This window comes from Canis lupus, chromosome 25 (genome assembly GCF_011100685.1).
Source record: "Canis lupus familiaris isolate Mischka breed German Shepherd chromosome 25, alternate assembly UU_Cfam_GSD_1.0, whole genome shotgun sequence".
In the NCBI taxonomy this organism is placed as follows: Eukaryota; Metazoa; Chordata; class Mammalia; order Carnivora; family Canidae; genus Canis; species Canis lupus.
The window spans coordinates 18,194,784-18,214,417 of NC_049246.1; the positions used below are offsets into that span (position 1 = coordinate 18,194,784).

At 35.5% G+C, this 19,634-nt stretch overlaps 1 protein-coding gene across 4 annotated transcripts in view; it reads right to left on the reverse strand.

Annotated features, from left to right (window-relative positions):
- ZMYM2 (zinc finger MYM-type containing 2) overlaps positions 1 to 5,073 on the reverse strand; it is an 89,260-nt gene extending 84,187 nt beyond the window's left edge. For 3 of the 4 annotated variants that reach the window (XM_038573523.1, XM_038573522.1, XM_038573521.1), the window contains exon 1: positions 4,217 to 5,073. In XM_038573523.1, coding sequence (XP_038429451.1) covers positions 4,217 to 5,063 — 847 coding nt within the window. In that variant the 5' untranslated portion in view covers positions 5,064 to 5,073. The remainder of the gene's footprint in view (positions 1 to 4,216) is intronic. The other variant, XM_038573524.1, reaches the window with a different exon arrangement.
- Between the last annotated feature and the right edge of the window lie 14,561 nt (positions 5,074 to 19,634).

Here is a 19,634-nt window from a genome sequence, read left to right on the forward strand (position 1 = left end):
TTTCTCTCTTTAATAGTAAGCTTTTTAGGTATACTGCAGGAAATCTTCAGCTTCTTCACTAGTTACTACTGCATAAACATCTCACTACACTACCAATACCAAAACCTTTTTCCCTTCTGAAATTTTACAGACCACCATTTCTAGTATCTACTACTGTCTCTAGTAATTTATTTCCTTTCTAAGTTCTTCCAAATTTTGAGCTTTCATACATAAAAAGTTGCCCTTTATAGGAAAAACATTTTTTTTTCCTTCCACGGGAAGTACAAATATATCTGAAGCTCAGGAAAACTTCTATACTATCAAAATCTTGAGGAGAGTGATTTCCTGGCACCAACTCAGTCTATCAACCTAATGATTTCCAGGGGCTACATTAACACTGCTACTGAAATTTTACCTTGCTCCACCATATCCCTCCCCACAAAAACTGTACTTTATAAATAGAGTAAATTGAGTGCATTCTGGAATCTTGTTATTCTGCTATCATCAAGGTAATGGACCAGTTTTAATAAATAAGTAAAAATACTAATAAATACAAAGAAAATACAATTGACCTTTGAACAACATGGGTTTGAACTACACGAGTCTACTTATATGCAGATTTTTTTCATAGTACAGTATTATAAAGGTATTTTCTTTTCCTTATGATTTTCATAATAACATTTCTTTCCTCCAACTTACTTTACAGTAAGAATTCAGCATATAATACATGTCATACAAAATATATGTTGAGGGATGCCTGGGTGGCTCAGCGGTACAGTGTCTGTCTTTGGCTCAGGGCGTGATCCCGGGATCCCAGGATCAAGTCCCACATCGGGCTCCCTGCATGGAGCCTGCTTCTCCCTCTGCCTGTGTCTCTGCCTCTCTCTCTGTGTCTCTCGTGAATAAGTAAGTAAAATCTATGTATATAGATAGATAGATAATTATACATGTATATATATACATATATATGTATAGATAGATAGATATGTGTGTATATACACATGTATGGCTATATACAAATATATGATATGTGTACATATTATATATATGTTGACTTTATTATTAAGGCTTCCAGTCAACAGTAGGCTACTAGTAAAACAAAACAAAAAAACAGCAGGCTACTAGTAGTTAAGTTTTGGGGGAGTCAAAAGTTATACATGGATTTTCAAGTGCATGGTAAGCAGGGGTAAGTAGCTGGCACCTCTAAGCCATGCAATGCTTAAAAGTCAACTATAGTCACTAACTGAAAATTTCACATTATGAAGGGCCTCCAATCAAAAATTATATTTGAACATATGCTAGAAGAAATAGTTTCTTGTTAAACAAATACTGGGTCCTTAGGATTTTCTATTTTAAAGGTTTATCATCTGAATACATACTTAAAGAAACTACTTAAACTTAAGGGCATCTAGTAACTTGATTTTGAAAAAATGGCATGCTTTATTTCCAATTTAGTTTTAGACCCTTTATAAATAATATGATGTCTCCCTTTATCTATTTTTCAGCTCTTATATTTCTCCCACTTTCAAATTTTCACACCCTCCAACATCAAAATACTTTTAGGAAGAGAAGTTTTGTCTAAATCCTCTATTTTATACAAAGGATATCAAGGAATAACAGTTTAATTTGCCCAAGTCACAATTAGTCTGAGAGCCAGTATAAACAGCCAAGATTTTATAACTCCCTATTACAAATAAAAACAGCAAATAAAAACAAGAGTTAATTCAAAAACAAAAGAGCAAATGGTGTTTCTATTGAGTTTTTCTGATAATATACATTCCCTTGTATGACAGTTTGAATAAACACAATTCGTTTTTTTATTTTTAAATTTTTAAAAAATAATCTCTATACCCATGGGCTCGAACCCACAACCCCAAGATCAAGAGTCACATGCTCCACCAACTGAGTCAGCCAAGTATCCCCAGCAACACAATTCTTACAATGATATACTCCTTTGACTCAGCAATATTTCTAAAGAAATAAGATCCTAAGATACACACATAAGAATATTCTTAAGAGTTATTTAAATAGTAAAAACTGGAATCAGGGTAAAAAGAGAATAAAATCAAACGTACAGACTTCATATGGTCAAAAAATTCAAGACTTACTCTTAGGTATTTAAAGGGGTGGTTGGAGAAAAGTTTACAAAACTATACCTAAACCATGATCTCAGGTTAGATTTTTTTTTTTCTTTTTTTTATGAGAGACAAGGAGAGACAGAGAGAGCGCACAGAGACACAGGCAGAAAGAGGCAGGCTCCATGCAGGAGCCCGACGTGGGACTCGATCCTGGGACCCCAGGATCACGCCCTGGGCCAAAGGCAGGTGCTCAACTGCTGAGCCACCCAGGCGTCCCTCAGGTTAGAATTAAATGTACTACTCTCAATAGTGAGACTATTTTCATCTTCATATTCTTATGTTTTTAATATATTTATAATTACAATAAAGACAAAATGGCTATTTTGAAATTGATTTGAGCATTATCATATTTCCTTTTTTTTTTTTCATTATCATATTTCTTAAACTTTTACATGAACCAGAAGGTTACAACATATATACAGCTGGTAGTATAAACTGGTAAGACGTTTCTGGAAGGCAGTACAACAATATAATTTCTAAACCTTTAAAATGCTCATACAAACTCAGTAGATACATCCTCCCCAACCTAGACCTATCTACACATATAAGTTATACACATAAGGGAAAGGGTCTTGGAAGGAAGGCAGGAGAAATTTCCCAAATTAAATAATCAGGAACCTATTTCTTTCAAAATCACTATAAACCAGATAAATTTTTTCAACAAAAAAATCTTTGGAAGGATAGGGACAATGATATCCTTTGGCCTAGTAACTTCACTACTAGGAATATACTCTAAAGAAATAATGAAGAGTTTCAACAAAGATGTTCATCATAAACCTATAACAGCAAAATATGGGAAACAGTATGAACACCAAATATGAGAATGGTATATCCTCATCCACTGTGTAGCCATTAAATTTTTGTGTATAAAATGTTAATGGTATGAGAAAATACAATGTAATGTTAAATGGGAAACAAACAGCAAAATTATTCAGAGTTGTATTTCAATCAAGTTAAAATATAATGGAAAAAGACTGACTGACAGTCACTCAAAAAGCACTGACAATTGTAATCTTCTGTTTATAATACTATCCAGGAATTTCTTTCCCTCATTTTTAATTACAGATTTTCCAAACATTCTTCAAAAAACCTTACTCTCATAATCAAAAAAATAAGAAAAAAGGAAAAATGACTAGCATTTTACAGCATTCTACACTACTTAAAATCTAGTCATTCCTTATTATTTTCCACAACTTCTAGGCTGATAAAATTGCTAATGAGCCTAAAATAATGAAAAAATGAGAGAGAAACAGAGAGAGAAGGATATATAGAGAGAGAGAAAGACAAAGGTTGAGGGGCAGAGGTGAAAGGGACATACACAGACATGGTCATCAAAAACCTTGAGTTGTTATAACTTTCTTTTTTAATGTGTTCACAGAGCAAAGCTGCCTGAAGAAAAAAGTTTTAAATAGTCCAGAAATTTACCAACATTCAAATATTAAAAACTAATAAAATGTTATTACAAAAAAATTAAAATCAGATAAGCCATCAAAATTAGCACAAATAAAGTAAAAACATATCTAATGCACCTATTATACAATACTGTATTGCTCCTTAACTGTGCTATTTATCTTTTTTCACAATTTACACATTACTACTAAATACTAAAAACATATCAGCAAAAACTAAGCCTGTGACAAATAAGATGCCAAACTGTTAGACACCAGTAGTACTGAATGTAAAGTTTATTCCAATTCTTTAAACAAAAATTACTGCGATTAGTTTTCTAATAATCTGCAGAGACATAATACATGGTTTTACATCTCATTAGCCAAAATTTCAAACTTTTTTTTTTTTAAGATTTTATTTATTTATTCATGAGAGACACAGAGAGAGAGGCAGAGACATAGGCAGAGGGAGAAGCTAGCTCCATACAGGGAGCCTGACATGGGACTCAATCCCAGGACTCCAGGATCATGCCCTGGGCTGAAGGCGGGTGCTAAACCACTGAGCCACCCAGGCGTCCCGCCAAAATTTCAAACTTAAAAGTCAATGGAATTAATTTCTCTTACATGAATAAACTGACCAAGGTAGTAACAATTAATACAATGAAAAAAGTATCAGGCAAGTTTACATGGGGTACATCACTTACTACTTACCAGGATTATGATGAGTTGCAGATTCTCCATTCTGAAAAACGTCTCCTGCCACATTGATTCTACCAGGATTAAAAGGTCCTACTCCAGTCTTGGTCTGTGAAGTCAAAGATGGGGTGTATGTTTGTATATTAACACCAAAATTACTTGACTGCAGTCCGTTAGAGACATCTCCCAAGTTGGTATTCTGCAGTGATGTTACATGTGTAATCATTAAGTTCATATCTCGCCCGTCAGTATTTTCTAATTGGCCATCATTCACAGAGCTTACACCTGTTTCTAAGGTTGTAACATTAGCAATCTGAATTTCAGAGTCTGGTTCTGTGGTGATACCACTATTACCCATTCCTGCATTTACCTTACTTCTTGAAAAACTGGAAGTGGAGAAATCCACATCATTGGTTCTGTTTTTAGTCTCAGGTGGTCTCCGTTCAATAAAATTGGAGGAATTTTTCTCTTGACCTTGATTTGTTTCCATGTCCTCTTCATCATCAATGACAATTGTCTCACTTACACTTCCCTTCTGAGAAGCCAACTCTTTTGAGGAAGGAAGAATTTTGGAATCATTTCCTTGTAGTTCTTCATTTTTGGATGATGTAAATGTTATGGTTCTTTGATCAGCTACCACTGGTGCAGAAGGTGGGGGAGGTTGTACAGGTTCAATAAAAACAACATCATCATCATCTTCCACTGATGAGTTTTGAAACTTATTAGATCTAGCAACTAAAGAATTGGGTGGACCACTAAATGAATTTCCTACATTGGTGAGACTAGTTGCCATGGCCGTACTCCCTAATAAAACAGGAGTTTGCTCAGTCAGTTCTAATCCTCCCACTGAACCTGTGTCCATGCCAAAAAACCTGTGAAGAAAATGGAAAAAAGAAAAATAAAACAAATGTCAGTATAATCTTTTGCTCTTCTAACTGAATTTCTTAAGTACATTTTTTATTCTAAATGACAATAATTCTTATCTAATAAAGGGAAAATTTGGTATCCATTCTATACTCTCATTCACTAATCATTTCATATAGTTTACATGTGAACCTCTTGACTATAAAAAGAAACGCAATTAACCAATTTTCAGCAATGATATGCAGTGCATTATTTCCACCTCCAACCCCTCCTTTCTACCATACTACTTAAGCTATAAACTTTAACACTGAAAACACAGATAAATCCTTTGATATGTATTTAACAAGAAAATAACCAAAATACGACAACAAAAATCCCTTCACTATACTTTTATCCCATTTATCCACTGTATTAAATAAAGTGATACAATTTAATCCCTAATTTCACCTACCTCATCCTTTTTCATCCTTTGTTCTCATATTCCCTGGCTCCCCTGTAACCATATAATTAAATCCTTCTGAGAATCTGAAATCTTTCTTGACCCTATCCTGAAAGCTTAAATCTTTATTTGCCAGGCACTATGCTGTGTGCTTTATATACATGTATCAGGCTGAAGAATGGCTCCCAAAGATATCAGATCCTAATCCCTAGAACCTGTAAATGTTATTTTATATGAGAAAAGGGTCTTTGCAGATATGATTAAGACTGAGAATTTAAAAACAGATTAGCCCTAATGCACAAGTTTACAATGGGAAGTGGAAGGAGATTATAGGCATAAGAGAAAGTAATGTGACCTTTGAGGCAGGTCAGATTAGAGACTGAAGTGATGCACCCAAGGAATATTGGACCAGAATGTAGAAACAAAAAGGAATGGATTCTTTCCTAAGGCCTCCAGAGGAAGCCTCACCCTGCTGACACCTTGATTTGAGCCCAATGACACTAATTTCTGACTTTTGACCTCCAGGATTATGAGACAAAAAATTTGTTGTTTTAAGCCACCAAATTATGGTCATTTGTTACAATGACCACAAGAAATTTATACAATCCACTTCTTAGTTACATTTTTTTTTAAGATTTTATTTATTTATGAGAGATATAGAAAGAGTGGCAGAGACAAAGACAGAGGAAGGAGAAGCAGGCTCCATGCAAGGAGCCCAATGTGGGACTCGATCTTGGGAATCCAGGATCACATTGAGCCAAAGGCAGACGCTCAACCGCTGGGCCTCTTAGTTACATTTTCAAAACAACCATTGATATAATTTTTGTCATTTTTGTCTCATTTTAATGAATAAGAAATTAAGGCTTAGAGATGCTAACTAACCTGCCCAAGTCACATAGCTAGAACGCATATCTGAGTCTTTATAATCCAATACTCCAAACTCTTCATTACTTGCTATAACCAGTAATTTCTGAGCACCTAATATATATGTAGGGCCATGTTGAAGCCAAAGAGACAGCAGAGACTTGATTGATAGTCAAGAGCCAGAAAAGAAAGTAAGTTCTTGAGCAGATGGAGAGGATGAGGTCATGGACACAGGTGGTAGTAGAACTAATCCTGAACATGAATCAGAGAATTTCAGAGAATAAGTAGGGAAAATATGAAAGAAAGGAAAAAAAAATAGAGGGGTGGAGGTGGGAGGGTCGTTATAGATTGTAGGTTACTTTGTGGATAAAGTGGATGGGAATTTGAAGTGGTTTATACGTGGTAGCCTAATTTTCACAAAGTTATCTGAGAAGGTGAGGAAACAGTGGTTGTACAAGTCTTAAACACTGGTCTAAGAGCCCCAAGGCCAACTCTTAAATCCCATATAATCCCTTTTCTCTAATAAAGCCACTTAGCCCCATTTAAAAATTAAAAAAAAAAAAAAAAGGCTGTTTAAGAACATTTACTACTTCATATATATTGCCATTTGCTTATTTTGCTGTAAGGAGCATCTGGGACAATGAAGAAGATACTAAGATACATAAATACCACTTTGGCAGACAGGTGACAGGGATGGAGAAATTGTATATTTTGTTGTGTTTTGATTTCTAAATATAATTTACTTGTTTTTAAAGCAAAATTTAAAGTTTTAAAAACAAAGTGGTAATAGAATGATCAGAGAAGACCTCTTTGAGCAGGTCACATTTACACAGAAATCTGGAATGACAAGAAAGATACAACTGTGGGAAAATTGTAGGAAGGGAATTTCAGATCCTGCAAAGCCAGAGGGAATAGTTGGTGAATCCAAACAAAAGAATAAAGACCGATGTGGCTAAACCAGGTAGGTAGGGAAGAACTGTAGGAGATATAAAAACATGCACAGAACAACCCACCAAAGCCAACAAGCTAATTGATTAACTGCATTTAACAAAGATTTAAGAATCACCTAACCTAGTATGTATAAGACACTGATTTGGACACCTGAAGAGAGAAAGGAAAAAAAAAACAAGTAAGCCTCCCTGAAACTAGCAATCATAAATTCTTTTTTTTTTCCTAAGATTTTACTTATTTATTAGAGACACAGAGAGAGAGAGAGGCAGAGACACAGGCAGAGGGAGAAGCAGGCTCCTGCTTCACAAGCAGGGAGCCTGACGTGGGACTCACTCCCGGGTCTCCAGGATCACGCCCTGGGCTGAAGGCAGTGCTAAACCGCTAAGTCACGGGGGCTACCCAACAATCATAAATTCTAAATGCAAGTCTGGATGTTACTGTAACAGGAAAAATTGTAGTGTTTTCACCAAAAGGTTACATGTCACTTACATTTTTGATACATCGCTTGGGCTGCTATTTGGGAAATGGATTATAAAAGAAGGCATGACTAGAAGGAAAGAAACCAACTAGATGGCCACTGATCCAAGTGAGAGATGATGGTACTTGAAACAAAGGTGATGACAGGAGATGGAAAAAAATGGACAGATTAGAGATTTTTAAAAAGTAGATCTTACTAACATGAAAAGATCAGTTAAGATTACCGTTGACTGGAAAAGTCACAGAACACAGGGCATTATTACCAGAATGTTATGCATTTTCCCAAAACCCATACATACACAATACACACACTACGCTTTTCCTCAATACATATATTTTTATGTAAAATCACGGAAAATTAAAAAAAAAAAAACTCTGAAAGTTTCCCATTATACTGATAGACACTGTTTACGAGGAGGGGCAGAGAGTCTGAGTAGGAGAGGTGATCAACAAATTGCACATTAAATTCAACATTAATCTAAAAAAATTTTCAGGCAGCTAGGCACCTGAAAGAACAATGGGAAAATGAGGAGTCAGTAGCAGAAGACAATATAAAGTTGATAAAGCATTAAAGGGATTATCAATCTCCAGAAACCAAAGTGATACAGAATAAGCACTTTTCAGACATTATATAGGAGTATACCGACCATATTATGAAAACACTGGCTAGACCATAACTGAAAACCAGTCTCAAGTCATTACTCTCAGAGCAAGAGCTGTGTCTGTGTCAGTATGGAAGACATGTTAATACTGGAAAATGGCAGAATATACATTTATATCTGCTTTAAAGGAAATGGAGGGATCCCTGGGTGGCGCAGTGGTTTGGCGCCTGCCTTTGGCCCAGGGCGCGATCCTGGAGACCCGGGATCGAGTCCCACGTCAGGCTCCCGGTGCATGGAGCCTGATTCTCCCTCTGCCTATGTCTCTGCCTCTCTCTCTCTCTGTGTGTGACTATCATAAATTAAAAAAAAATAAAAAAAAATAAAGAAAATGGATAGATAATTCTATTTAAAACTTTAAGTGGTGACTATTTGCTTTACTCAAAGACCTACACATTAGCATTCCATACTCTGAGACATTTTAAATATTTTAAAAACTTAAAATATAGAGGGGCACCTGGGTGGCTCAGTGGTTGAGTGTGTGCCTTTTGGCTTGGATCGTGATCCCAAGATCCTGGGATCAAGTCCCACACATTAGGCTCCCTTAAGCAGGGAGCCTCCTGCTCCCTCTGCCTATGTCTCTGCCTCTCTCTCTGTGTCTCTCATGAATAAATAAAATCTTAAAAAACAAAACTTAAAATATATACACCAGAGGCACTGGGTGGCTCAGTTGGTTAGCACCCAGCTTTTTGATTTCTGCTCAGGCCATGATCTCAGGATTGTGGGATGGAACTTCCAATCAGGGTCCGTTCTCAGCAGGGTGTCTGCATCTCTCCCTATCTCTCTCCCTTTGCCCTTTCACCTGCTCATGAGTGCTCTCTCTCTCCCTCTTTTTCAAATAAGTAAATCATTAAAAAAAGTAAAATAAAAAATACACATCTACTATTACTCTGAAAGAGCTTCTCACTAAGTAAGATTTCTTCATGGTAAATCAGTAACATATACTACAGAAAACCCTCCTATAAGGCCTTCACATAATTTTAAGTAAACATAAAAAAATTTTTTAACATTACCACTACAGAAAGTATTAAAAGTTGAAATACGCTGAATACTATTAGTTCAAAATTTTCATAACTAAATCAATTAAATTTGTCTTAAAAAATACAAATGCATATAACCAGTAATATTTAACATTTATTTGATGCTTCTTAGGAGTCGAAAATTCATGTGAGTTAAACATTAAAGCAAATCCATGAAGGAAATCACTATTGCCTTCTCTACACAGTTTTAAAAACAAGAAGTGCCTGGCTGGCTCAATCAGTAAAGCATGCAACTCTTTATCTCAGGGTCCTGAGTTCAAGGCCCACACACTGATGGGGTCTAGAGCTTATGTTAAAAATATATATTAATAATCTTCAAAGCTAAGCTGTCCACAATGACAGCCACTAAGTTGGATATTAGAATTTGAATATTCATATTGCTAGGTAATATGTAATTAAATACTGAACAATAAAATAATATAGCACAGCTCTTACTTAATAAAAAATTCAATAGAATAACCCAAATCAATATTCAAACTACACAAGTATTAAAAGGAAGAAATCAAGTTGAACTTGAAGTTAGCATTCATGTCCACAAGGCAGAAAGTATCCTCATCAAGGTTAATAAATTTTCAGAGGAATAAGGGAAGCAGAAATATACAAATGTTATGATTTGCATAGGCTTTTAATGCATGAATTCTCTAGATCCTTTCTATAGTTTTAGCATACCTAAAACAGAAGACAACAATTTCTAAGACAGAAAAGCTAGAACTGACTTCACAATACCCTCAGAAAGCAGACTGCTAGGCACCAATTCATTCTTCTCAGAAGAAAACAGTGAAGCAAGGAATAGGACTTTCTTTACCAAAGTTCGTTCTCTGCATTAATCCATATCTCAAACAGAATAACTACTGAGCTAGAACTGTTTTCAAATCCTAGACTGCAAATAAATTTAGCCACTTCTGTATCTCACTGAGAATATGTTTCAACCACCAAACACTCAATTAACTCCTTTCAAGTGATTAAAAGTTGACCACTTCTACATTATATATATAAAATCTATTCCATTTAACCACTTTTCTGCATCAAGTCCATTCTAATTAGCTATTTTACATGGAGAAAATTCCTTTACTTCTCTGAGCTTCAATTTTCCCTAAAGAAAATGGTATAAAAATAGTTCTCAGGGTTTCTCTTAGAATTCAAGAAGATAACCAGATGTGAAAATCAATTAGCAAACTGTTAACTTCTGAATGATTATCAGGCAATTTTTGCTTAAGCCCCAAGATTTCAGTAAATTTCTAATATTGGTATTCCATTGATATGTCACTAACTGAATTGAATGTTTGCGTCCCCTCAAATTTGTATGTTAAGATAGTATTAGGAGGTAGGGCCTTTGTGAGGTGATTAAGTCACAAAGGTGGAGCCCTCATGAATGATTAATGCCCTTTTTATAAAACACCGCAGAGAACTCCCTTCCCCCTTCTACCATATGAGGACACAATAAGAAGACAGCACTCCCATCTATGAACCGGTAAACTATCCCACACCAAATCTGCCAGAGCCCTGATCTTAGACTTCCCAGCCTCCAGAACTATGAGAAATAAATGTTTGCTGTCTTTGGAAATTCTGTGATGGTCATCATAAATTATGACTAAGATGGTCATCATAAATTATGAATGTTTTACAGTATTATTTGGTCTTTATTTTGATTCAACAAGACTCAATTAATACAATACTTAATGTTCTCATGGAAAAAAAAAAAAAAAAACAAAGAAAATGTGGTAGTTAAAATGTGTTGACATCCCTACCAATAAAAGTATCAGTACTCGCTGAAAAAAGGTGAAGAACATTGAGAGAAAATCACAAAGAAAACACTTCAAAGAGATTCAAGAAGAACGGTTTTCATTTTCTCACTGATAAGCCTATCTAAGAGCTTTCTAGGTAACGTAAATGTTCAAAAGAAAGCTAAGTTGTATTCTTCTCTATAGCACAGGTTACTACTCAATATGTGATCATGGATACTTTTAATAGTTCTGAGTCAATGTGACAAATTTTAAATTTTAAGAATAAAAATTCCTAATCAAAGAGGAGTAAGGGGGATCCCTGGGTGGCGCAGCGGTTTGGCGCCTGCCTTTGGCCCAGGGCGCGATCCTGGAGACCCAGGATCGAATCCCACGTCAGGCTCCCGGTGCATGGAGCCTGCTTCTCCCTCTGCCTGTGTCTCTGCCTCTCTCTCTCTCTCTCTCTCTGTGTGACTATCATAAATAAATAAAAAAATTAAAAAAAAAAAAAAAAAAAAAAGAGGAGTAAGGGCACCTGGGTGGCTTAGTCGGTTAAGCGCCCAACTCTTAATTTCAACTTAGGTCATGATCTCAGGGTCGTGAGATTGAGACACGTGTCAAAATCCACGCTCAACACAGAGTATATGCTTGAGATTCTTTCTTTCCCCCTGCCCCTTCCCCTGCTTACACAGATGAATGTATACACACACTCTGTGTATAAATAAATAAATAAATAAATAAATAAATAAATAAATAAATCTTAAAGGAATAAATGGATTTACAAATACATATATAAAATACCCATCAAAAAATAGCACCAAACTTAATGTGAAATATTAAAATATTATGTTATTAAAGTCAAGAATAAGATAAGGATATTCTTTATTATTACCATATAGCAATGTTCTGGAAGTACCACCAATGCAATTCCATGAAAAAGAAAAGGAGGTATAAAAATTTAAATGGTGAGGAGCCTGGGTGGCACAGTCAGTTAAGTGGTTAAGTGTCCGACTCTTGATTTTGGTTCAACTCTCAAGTCATGATCTCAGGGTCATGAGATTGAGCCCCACACTCATCTCCATGCTCAGCGGGGAGTTTGCTTGAGATTCTCTCTCCCTATCTCCCTCTGCTCCTCCCACTTGTGCATATTCTCTCTCTCTCAAATAAAAAAAATACATCTTTAAAAAAAAATTTGAAAGGAAAATTATCATTATATGCTAATTAGGTCTTTACCCCAAAGACCCAAAAATTTTACCTGAAAAACTACCACAGTGAGAAAATTTAATCAAGCACTGGATAAAAATTTATAGGTAGATTACATTAACTGGATGGAGAGGTATCTGGGTGGCTCAGTTGGTTGAGCTCCTAACTCTTGATTTTGGCTCAGGTTATGATCTCAGGGTCAGTCAGGAGATCAAGCTATGGGTTGGGCTCTGCACTCAGTGGGAAGTCCGCTGCTCTCCTTCTGCCCTTTCCCCCTCTCATTCACTCTCTCCCCCCACCTCCAAAATAAATAAATAAATCTCTAAAAAAAAATTAATTGGATGACCAACTGGAGACAGATATAAAACTTTGCTTCCATCCAAAAACCGAGTAAATATAGAGATTAAGAAAAAAAGACAAACCTACAAAGGCAAGGAGAACACGGGAGAATTCAACAGCATCAGATATGTTAGAAGAGGGAAAACAGGGAAGCCCAGGTGGCTCAGTGGTTTGGCGCCACCTTCAGTCCAGGGCTTGATCCTAGAGACCCAGGATCGAGTCCCACATTGGGCTCCCTGCATAGAGCCTGCTTCTCCCTCTGCCTGTGTCTCTACCTCTCTCTTTCGGTCTCTCATGGATAAATAAATAAAATTTAAAAAAAAAAAAAAAAAGAGGAAGAGGGAAAACAGAAAAGCATGGATTCACTATGACTGGCTTAGAAGTTCTCAAAAGGGTAAAACTCTGAATACCTCATAAAGTCTTTCAAGGACTCGATTACAAATGAAGTTAAACTTGTAGTTAAGATTCACTTCTCATAAGGCAAAAAGTATCCTGACCAGCACAAAATTTTCAGAAGAACAAGGCAATTGGTCCTTTTAAGAATAACATGAAAAATAAATCAAGACAAGATAGCCGAGTTGGAAGTTCTAGGTATGGGTCCCTACACGCAAGTAACCACTGAGCTAGACAGAGTGATGGGAACCAACTACTTTAGACCCCTGGAGCCCCCACTCATAACCAGAGGAGTGCTTCAGGAAGAAGTTGCTGATCATTCATAAGTGATCAGAATGCATGACCTTGCAATCATCCCCCATTCCTCACCCCAACTAGGATATGGGGATAGCATTCCTGCATATCTGGAAAGTCTGGCTGGTCAGAGGATTGGCAGTGAAGAACTTCTAAAAACTTTGGAACTGTGTCTGAGACGGTTTTAAGCAGATGCTTCTCTTGGTTTCAGCCCTCTGGACAGCAACAGCTTTCCCAGCAGCATCTATCAGATTCAATGAGACATGACCCTTTCTTTTTCTTTTCTTTTCTTTTTCTTAACTCAGACATTTAAGGAAATTTTTGTCAGGTCACTAGTTCACCATAGGAATAATGAAACAGAACTTCAAAACATACAAAGAAAAAGAAAAGTAGGTCCTATTCACAGAAATAAAAGAATTTGACAGAAACCATCCCTGAGAAATCCCATATATTGGAATAACTAGTCAAGACATTAAATCGACTATCTTATATATGCTCAGTGAGCTAATGGGAAGCTCTGACAGAACTAAAGGAAATCAGGGACGCCTGGGTGGCTCAGTGGTTGAGCATCTGCTTTTGGCTCAGGGCATGATCCTGGGGTCCTGGGATTGAGTTCCACATCAGGCCTCCCCACAGGGAGCCTGCTTCTCCCTCTGCCTACATCTCTGGCTTTCCAGGTCTCTCATGAATAAATAGATAAAATCTTTAAAAAAAAAAAAAACTAAAGGAAATCAGAAAACAATACATAATCAAAATTAAAATATCAAGATACAAGATACAAATTATTAAAAAGTAAACAAAATTCTGGAGATGAAAAATACAGTACCAAATGAAAACTTTACTACAGAAGATCAACAACAGATTTGGACCAGCAGAAGAATCAGTAAACTAAAGACAGAATAATTAAAATTATCCAATCTGATGAGCAGGGAAAAAAGGGAAGAAAAATGAAGAGCCTCGGGGATCTACAAAACATTATCAAGTATACCAACATATATGTATCATAAAGAGAAGAAAGGGACAGGAATAAACATTCGAAGAAGCAATGGCCAAAATGCTTCCCAAATATACACATCCAACAAGTTCAACCAACTCCATATCACAAGACACATAATGGCCACCAAAGATAGAGAAATTTGAAAGAAAAGTAATTCATCATGTACAATGAATGCTCAACAATATATTTAGATTATCAGCTTATTTCTAATTAGAAACCATGGAAGCCAGAAGTTAGTGGGATGACATTTAAAGTGATCAACAGCAAAAAATGTCAAATAACAATTCTATATCCAGCAAAAAAATGCCTCCAAAAATAAGGAGAAATTAAGACATTTCTAGGTCAACAAAAGCAGAGGGAGTTCATACCTGCATGAAATGCTTTGAGGCAATAATAAAAACACACTACAAAGTAAATTGAAGCCATAAGAAAAAAAGAACATAAGTGAAATTACCTATATAAATCAACAGAAAGCCAGTATTACTGTTCTTTTAGTTTACAATTACTTTTTTCCTATGACTTACAAGACAAATAGATAAAAACAATTATCAGTATATGTTAATAAATACACATATAAAAATCTGAGAAAAATAAGGAAGATGACATAGATATATAACAGGAGAATGCATGCCGCTGAAACTAAGTTGGTATCATGTGCAATAAGTTGTAAATTTAAGATGGTCATTTTAATCCTCAAGGTAACCACTGGAAAAAACATTTTAAACTATACTGTAGGGAAGCCAGGGTGGCTCAGTGGTTAAGCACCTGCCTTCAGCTCAGGGCGTGATCCTGAGGTCCTTGGATCAAGTCCCACATCAGACTCCCTATGAGGAAGCTGCTTCTCCCTCTGCCTATATTTCTGCCCCTCTCTCTGTGTGTCTCTTATGAATAAATAAATAAAATCTTTAAAATAAATAAATAAAAATAAACTATACTGCAAAGGATATCAAAATGGTACACTAAAATAAACACAAAGGAAGGCAGTAAAGAAACGACAGTTGAGTGGATGGACATACAAGACATACAAAAAACAAAGAGCAAGATGAGGTGAATCCTTTCTTATTCATAATTATCTTAAATGTAAATTTATATTAAAGGACAAAGGCAGGTTAGATTAAAAAAACTCATGATCTATGTATCTGCTGTGTAAAAGAGATTCACTTTGGATACAAAGACACAAAGAGACTGAAAGCAGATGAAAAGACACACCATGTAAATAGTGATGAGAAGAGAATGGAGTAGATATACTAATATTAGACATAATAAACATTAAGTCAAAAAAGGCTATAAAAGACAAAGGAAGCCACTGTATACTGATAAAAGATTCAACCCACCAAGAAGATATAAATATGTATACATACACACAACTAACAAAAGTGTGCCCAAAATATATGAAGTAAAACTGTCACAATTAGAGAAAAATAATAGAAGCAAAAATGTAAAACCAGAAATAGTTAGAAATTAAACAACACATTTCAACAACCAATGGGTCAAAGAAGAAATCACAAGGGATATGAAAAAACAATTTGAGACCAAAGAAAACACAAACACAACATATTAAGACATGGGATGCAGTAACAGCCGTGCTCAGCAGGAAACTTACAGCTATTTAATACTTACATTTAAGACTATCTGAAATCAATAAACTTTATACCTTAAGAAATCAGAGAAAGAAAAGTAATCTAAACCCAAGCCTACCAGAAAGAATGAAATAAAGATTAGTGCACAGAGGAACCAACAAAATGAAAAGGCAATTCTTTGAAAAAACAAATCTTTAGCTAGATTAACTAAGAAGCAAAAGAAAATCTCAAATTGTTAAAATCAGAAATGAAAACAGGGCAGCACTACTGATTTTATAGAAAGAGAATTATGAGAGCACAATGAACAACTGTATGCCAACAAATCCAATAATCAAGTTAAATGGACAAATTCCTGGATATACACAAACTACCAAAACTGACTCAAGAAGAAATATAAAATCTAGGGGTGGCTGGCAGGCTTAGTCAGTACAGCATGTAACTCTTGGTCTTGAGGTTGTCAGTTCGAGCCCCAAATCAGATGTAGAGATTGCATAAAATAAATAAAATAAAATCTAAATAGAAATACAACAAACAAGAAGATTAAATCAGCCATCAAAAATCTCCCAAAAAAGAAATGCCCAGGAACAGATGGCTTCACTGATAACTTCTACCTAACATTTGAAGAAAAATTAACATTGATCTTTCTCAAAGTGATCCCCAAAACACTGAAGAACACTTCCAAATTCATTCTATGAGGCCCACATTACTCTAATGCAAATCCAGACAAAGACAATACAAGAAAACTACAGGCCAACACTACTTATGAATATAGATATAAAAATCCTGAACTAAAACAGTAGCAAATCAAAACCAGGAGCATATTAAAAAGATTATATATCAAAACTATGTGGGATTTATCCCAAAATGCAGTTGGTTAACTTAAGAAAATCAAAATAAGGGATGCCTGGGTGGCTCAGCAGTTGAAGGTCTGCCTTTGGCTCAGAGCGTGATCCCAGATTCCCAGGATCAGGTCCCACTAGGGGCTACTTCCATTGAGTCTGCTTCTCCTCCCTCTGCCTGTGTCTCTGCCTCTCTTTCTGTCTCTTATGAATAAGTAAAATCTTTTTAAAAAAATAATCAAAATAATATACCATATTAATAGTCAGAAGGGGGGGAAACACATGATCATCTCAACTGAGGCAAAAAAGCTTTTGGATAAAATACAACCTGCTTCCTTGACAAAAATAATAAACTAGGTAGTGAAGGAAACTTCTGCAGCATGATAAAGGCCATAGATGGAAAAAAACATGGCTAGTATCACACTCAATGGTAAAAGATGGAATGCTTTTCCTCTAAGATTAGAACAATGAACAAATACCTATTTTCACTATTTTAATTCAAAACAGTATGGAAAGTTCTGGCCAGACCAATTAGGCAAGAAATAAAAAGCATCCTAATAGGAAAAGGAAAAAGTAAAATCATTTCTGCAGATGGAAAAAACAAAATTTTTTGACAATTTTGTTTTCTTAAGGGAGGGGTGGGGCAAGAGATAGGAGGAGAAAGAGAATCTTACCTAACATTTGAAGAAATGTTCTACTTAACATTTGAGGAATTGTTCTACCTAACATCTGAAGAAAAATTAGCCAGCTCTGTGCTGGGTGTGAAGCCTGACCTGGGGCTCAGTCTCACAACCATGAGATGAGGACCTGAACCAAAATCAACTTGTATGAATTCTTAATATTTCCTGGATATAAATCCCTTCTCAGATGTGATTTGCAAATATTTTCTCCCATTCTGAGTTGTGCTTTTATTCTCTAGTGTTTTTTGCACAAAAGTTTTTTTTTTTTTTTCAGCTTTATCAGTGAATTTTATACTTTCATGTTCTCCTGTTATAATTAGTATCCTTTTGTTTTTGCTTGAAAAGTCTCTTTATCATTTCCTTAAGGTCAAACTAGTGATGATGAACTCCAATTTTTGTTTGGAAAATTCTTTATCTCCTTCAATCCTGATGGAAAATTTTGCTGGGTAGAGTATTCTTGGTTGTACTTTTTCTTGCAGCACAGTTTTAATTTTGATGAAGCCCACTTTATCTAGTTTTTCTTTTACTGCCTGTGTTTTTAATGTCTTATATCTAGGCAATCATTGGCAAATCCAAAGTCATGAAGCTCTTCCTCTGTTTTAAGAGTTCTATAGTATTACTTCTTTAAATATAGGTATTTGATCCATTGTGAGATAATTTTTATATACAGTGTAAGGTAACGGTTCTGTGGTTTGTTTGTTTGTTTTTTTTTAAATAACTGTCCTTTATCATCAAATGGTCTTGACATCCTTGTCTAGTCATTAGACCAAATATCTGGAGATTGTTTTCTGAGCTCTCTCTTCTATGTCATTGGTCTATATATTTGCCTTATTGTCTGTACCAAGTTGTTTTAATATACTGTAGCTTTATAGTAAGTTTTGAAATCATGTAGTATGAGACCCCTCTAGTTTTGTTCTTCCTTCACAAGATTAATGTCCCTTGAGATCCATGTGGACTTTAGGATGATACTCTGCAAAACCATTTGGGTTCTGATGGAGATTGCATTAAATCTGTAGACTGCTTCAGTTGTAGTATTCTCATCTTAATGTTAATCTTCCAATCCATGAACATGGGATATCTTTCCACTTATTTGTGTCTTTAATTTTCTTTCAGCAACGTTTCATACTTTTCATAATAGAAGTCTTTCAACTTCCTTGGTGAAATTTATTTCTATCTATTTTATTATTTTTGATGTTATTGTAAGTGGGACTGTTTTCTCAATTTCCTTTTTGGATTATTCATTGTTAGCATGTAGAAATGCCACTGATTTTTCACATTGATTTTGTATTCTGAAACTTTGCTTATGTTTCCTACTGTAAGATCATGTAGGGTCGCCTGGGTGGCTCAATTGATTAGGCATCTGAATCTTGATTTGGTTCAGGTCATGATCTTGGGGTTGTGAGATGGAGCCCAAGTCAGGCTCCGTGTTCAGCAGGGAATATGCTTGGGATTCTTTCCCCTTCCTCTGGCCCCTTCTGCCACCCCCCCACCCCATAAACATACTCTTTCTCTCTCTAAAATAAAGTCTTTATTAAAAAATATAAATAAAGAGACAAAAACTTAACTATTTGATAATACCCAAGAATGTGGAGAAACTAGTGGAAATTCACTCAGTACAGCGGGTTCAGTAGAAGACAATTTGACAGTTATCTATCAGAACATATATGTGTATATTCTGACTCAGCAAGTCTTATTCTCATGCCTATTCTCAGAATTTCCCCTAGCAAAAACACGTATAAACCCAGAGAAACTACTACATATTCTGTGCAGCATTATAACATTGCAAAAAGGCTAAATGTCCATCAATAAAATGTCTAAACTATATTAAATCTATCACATGAAATAATCACACAACAGTCAAAAAAGAGGTAGATCTTTATGTACTAACTCAAAGATATCTAAGGCATATCACTAAGTAAAAAAAAAAAGCAGCAAGTTGCAGAAAGATATGTATAGTATACATGATTTTAAAATGCACATGTGAAATTACTATATAATTCTCTGTTAGTTTGTGCACAGAAAAGAATCTGAAGTAATAAGCACTAAATTGATAGTACTACTACGAATCTCCAGGGAAGTGAAGGACAGGGCCA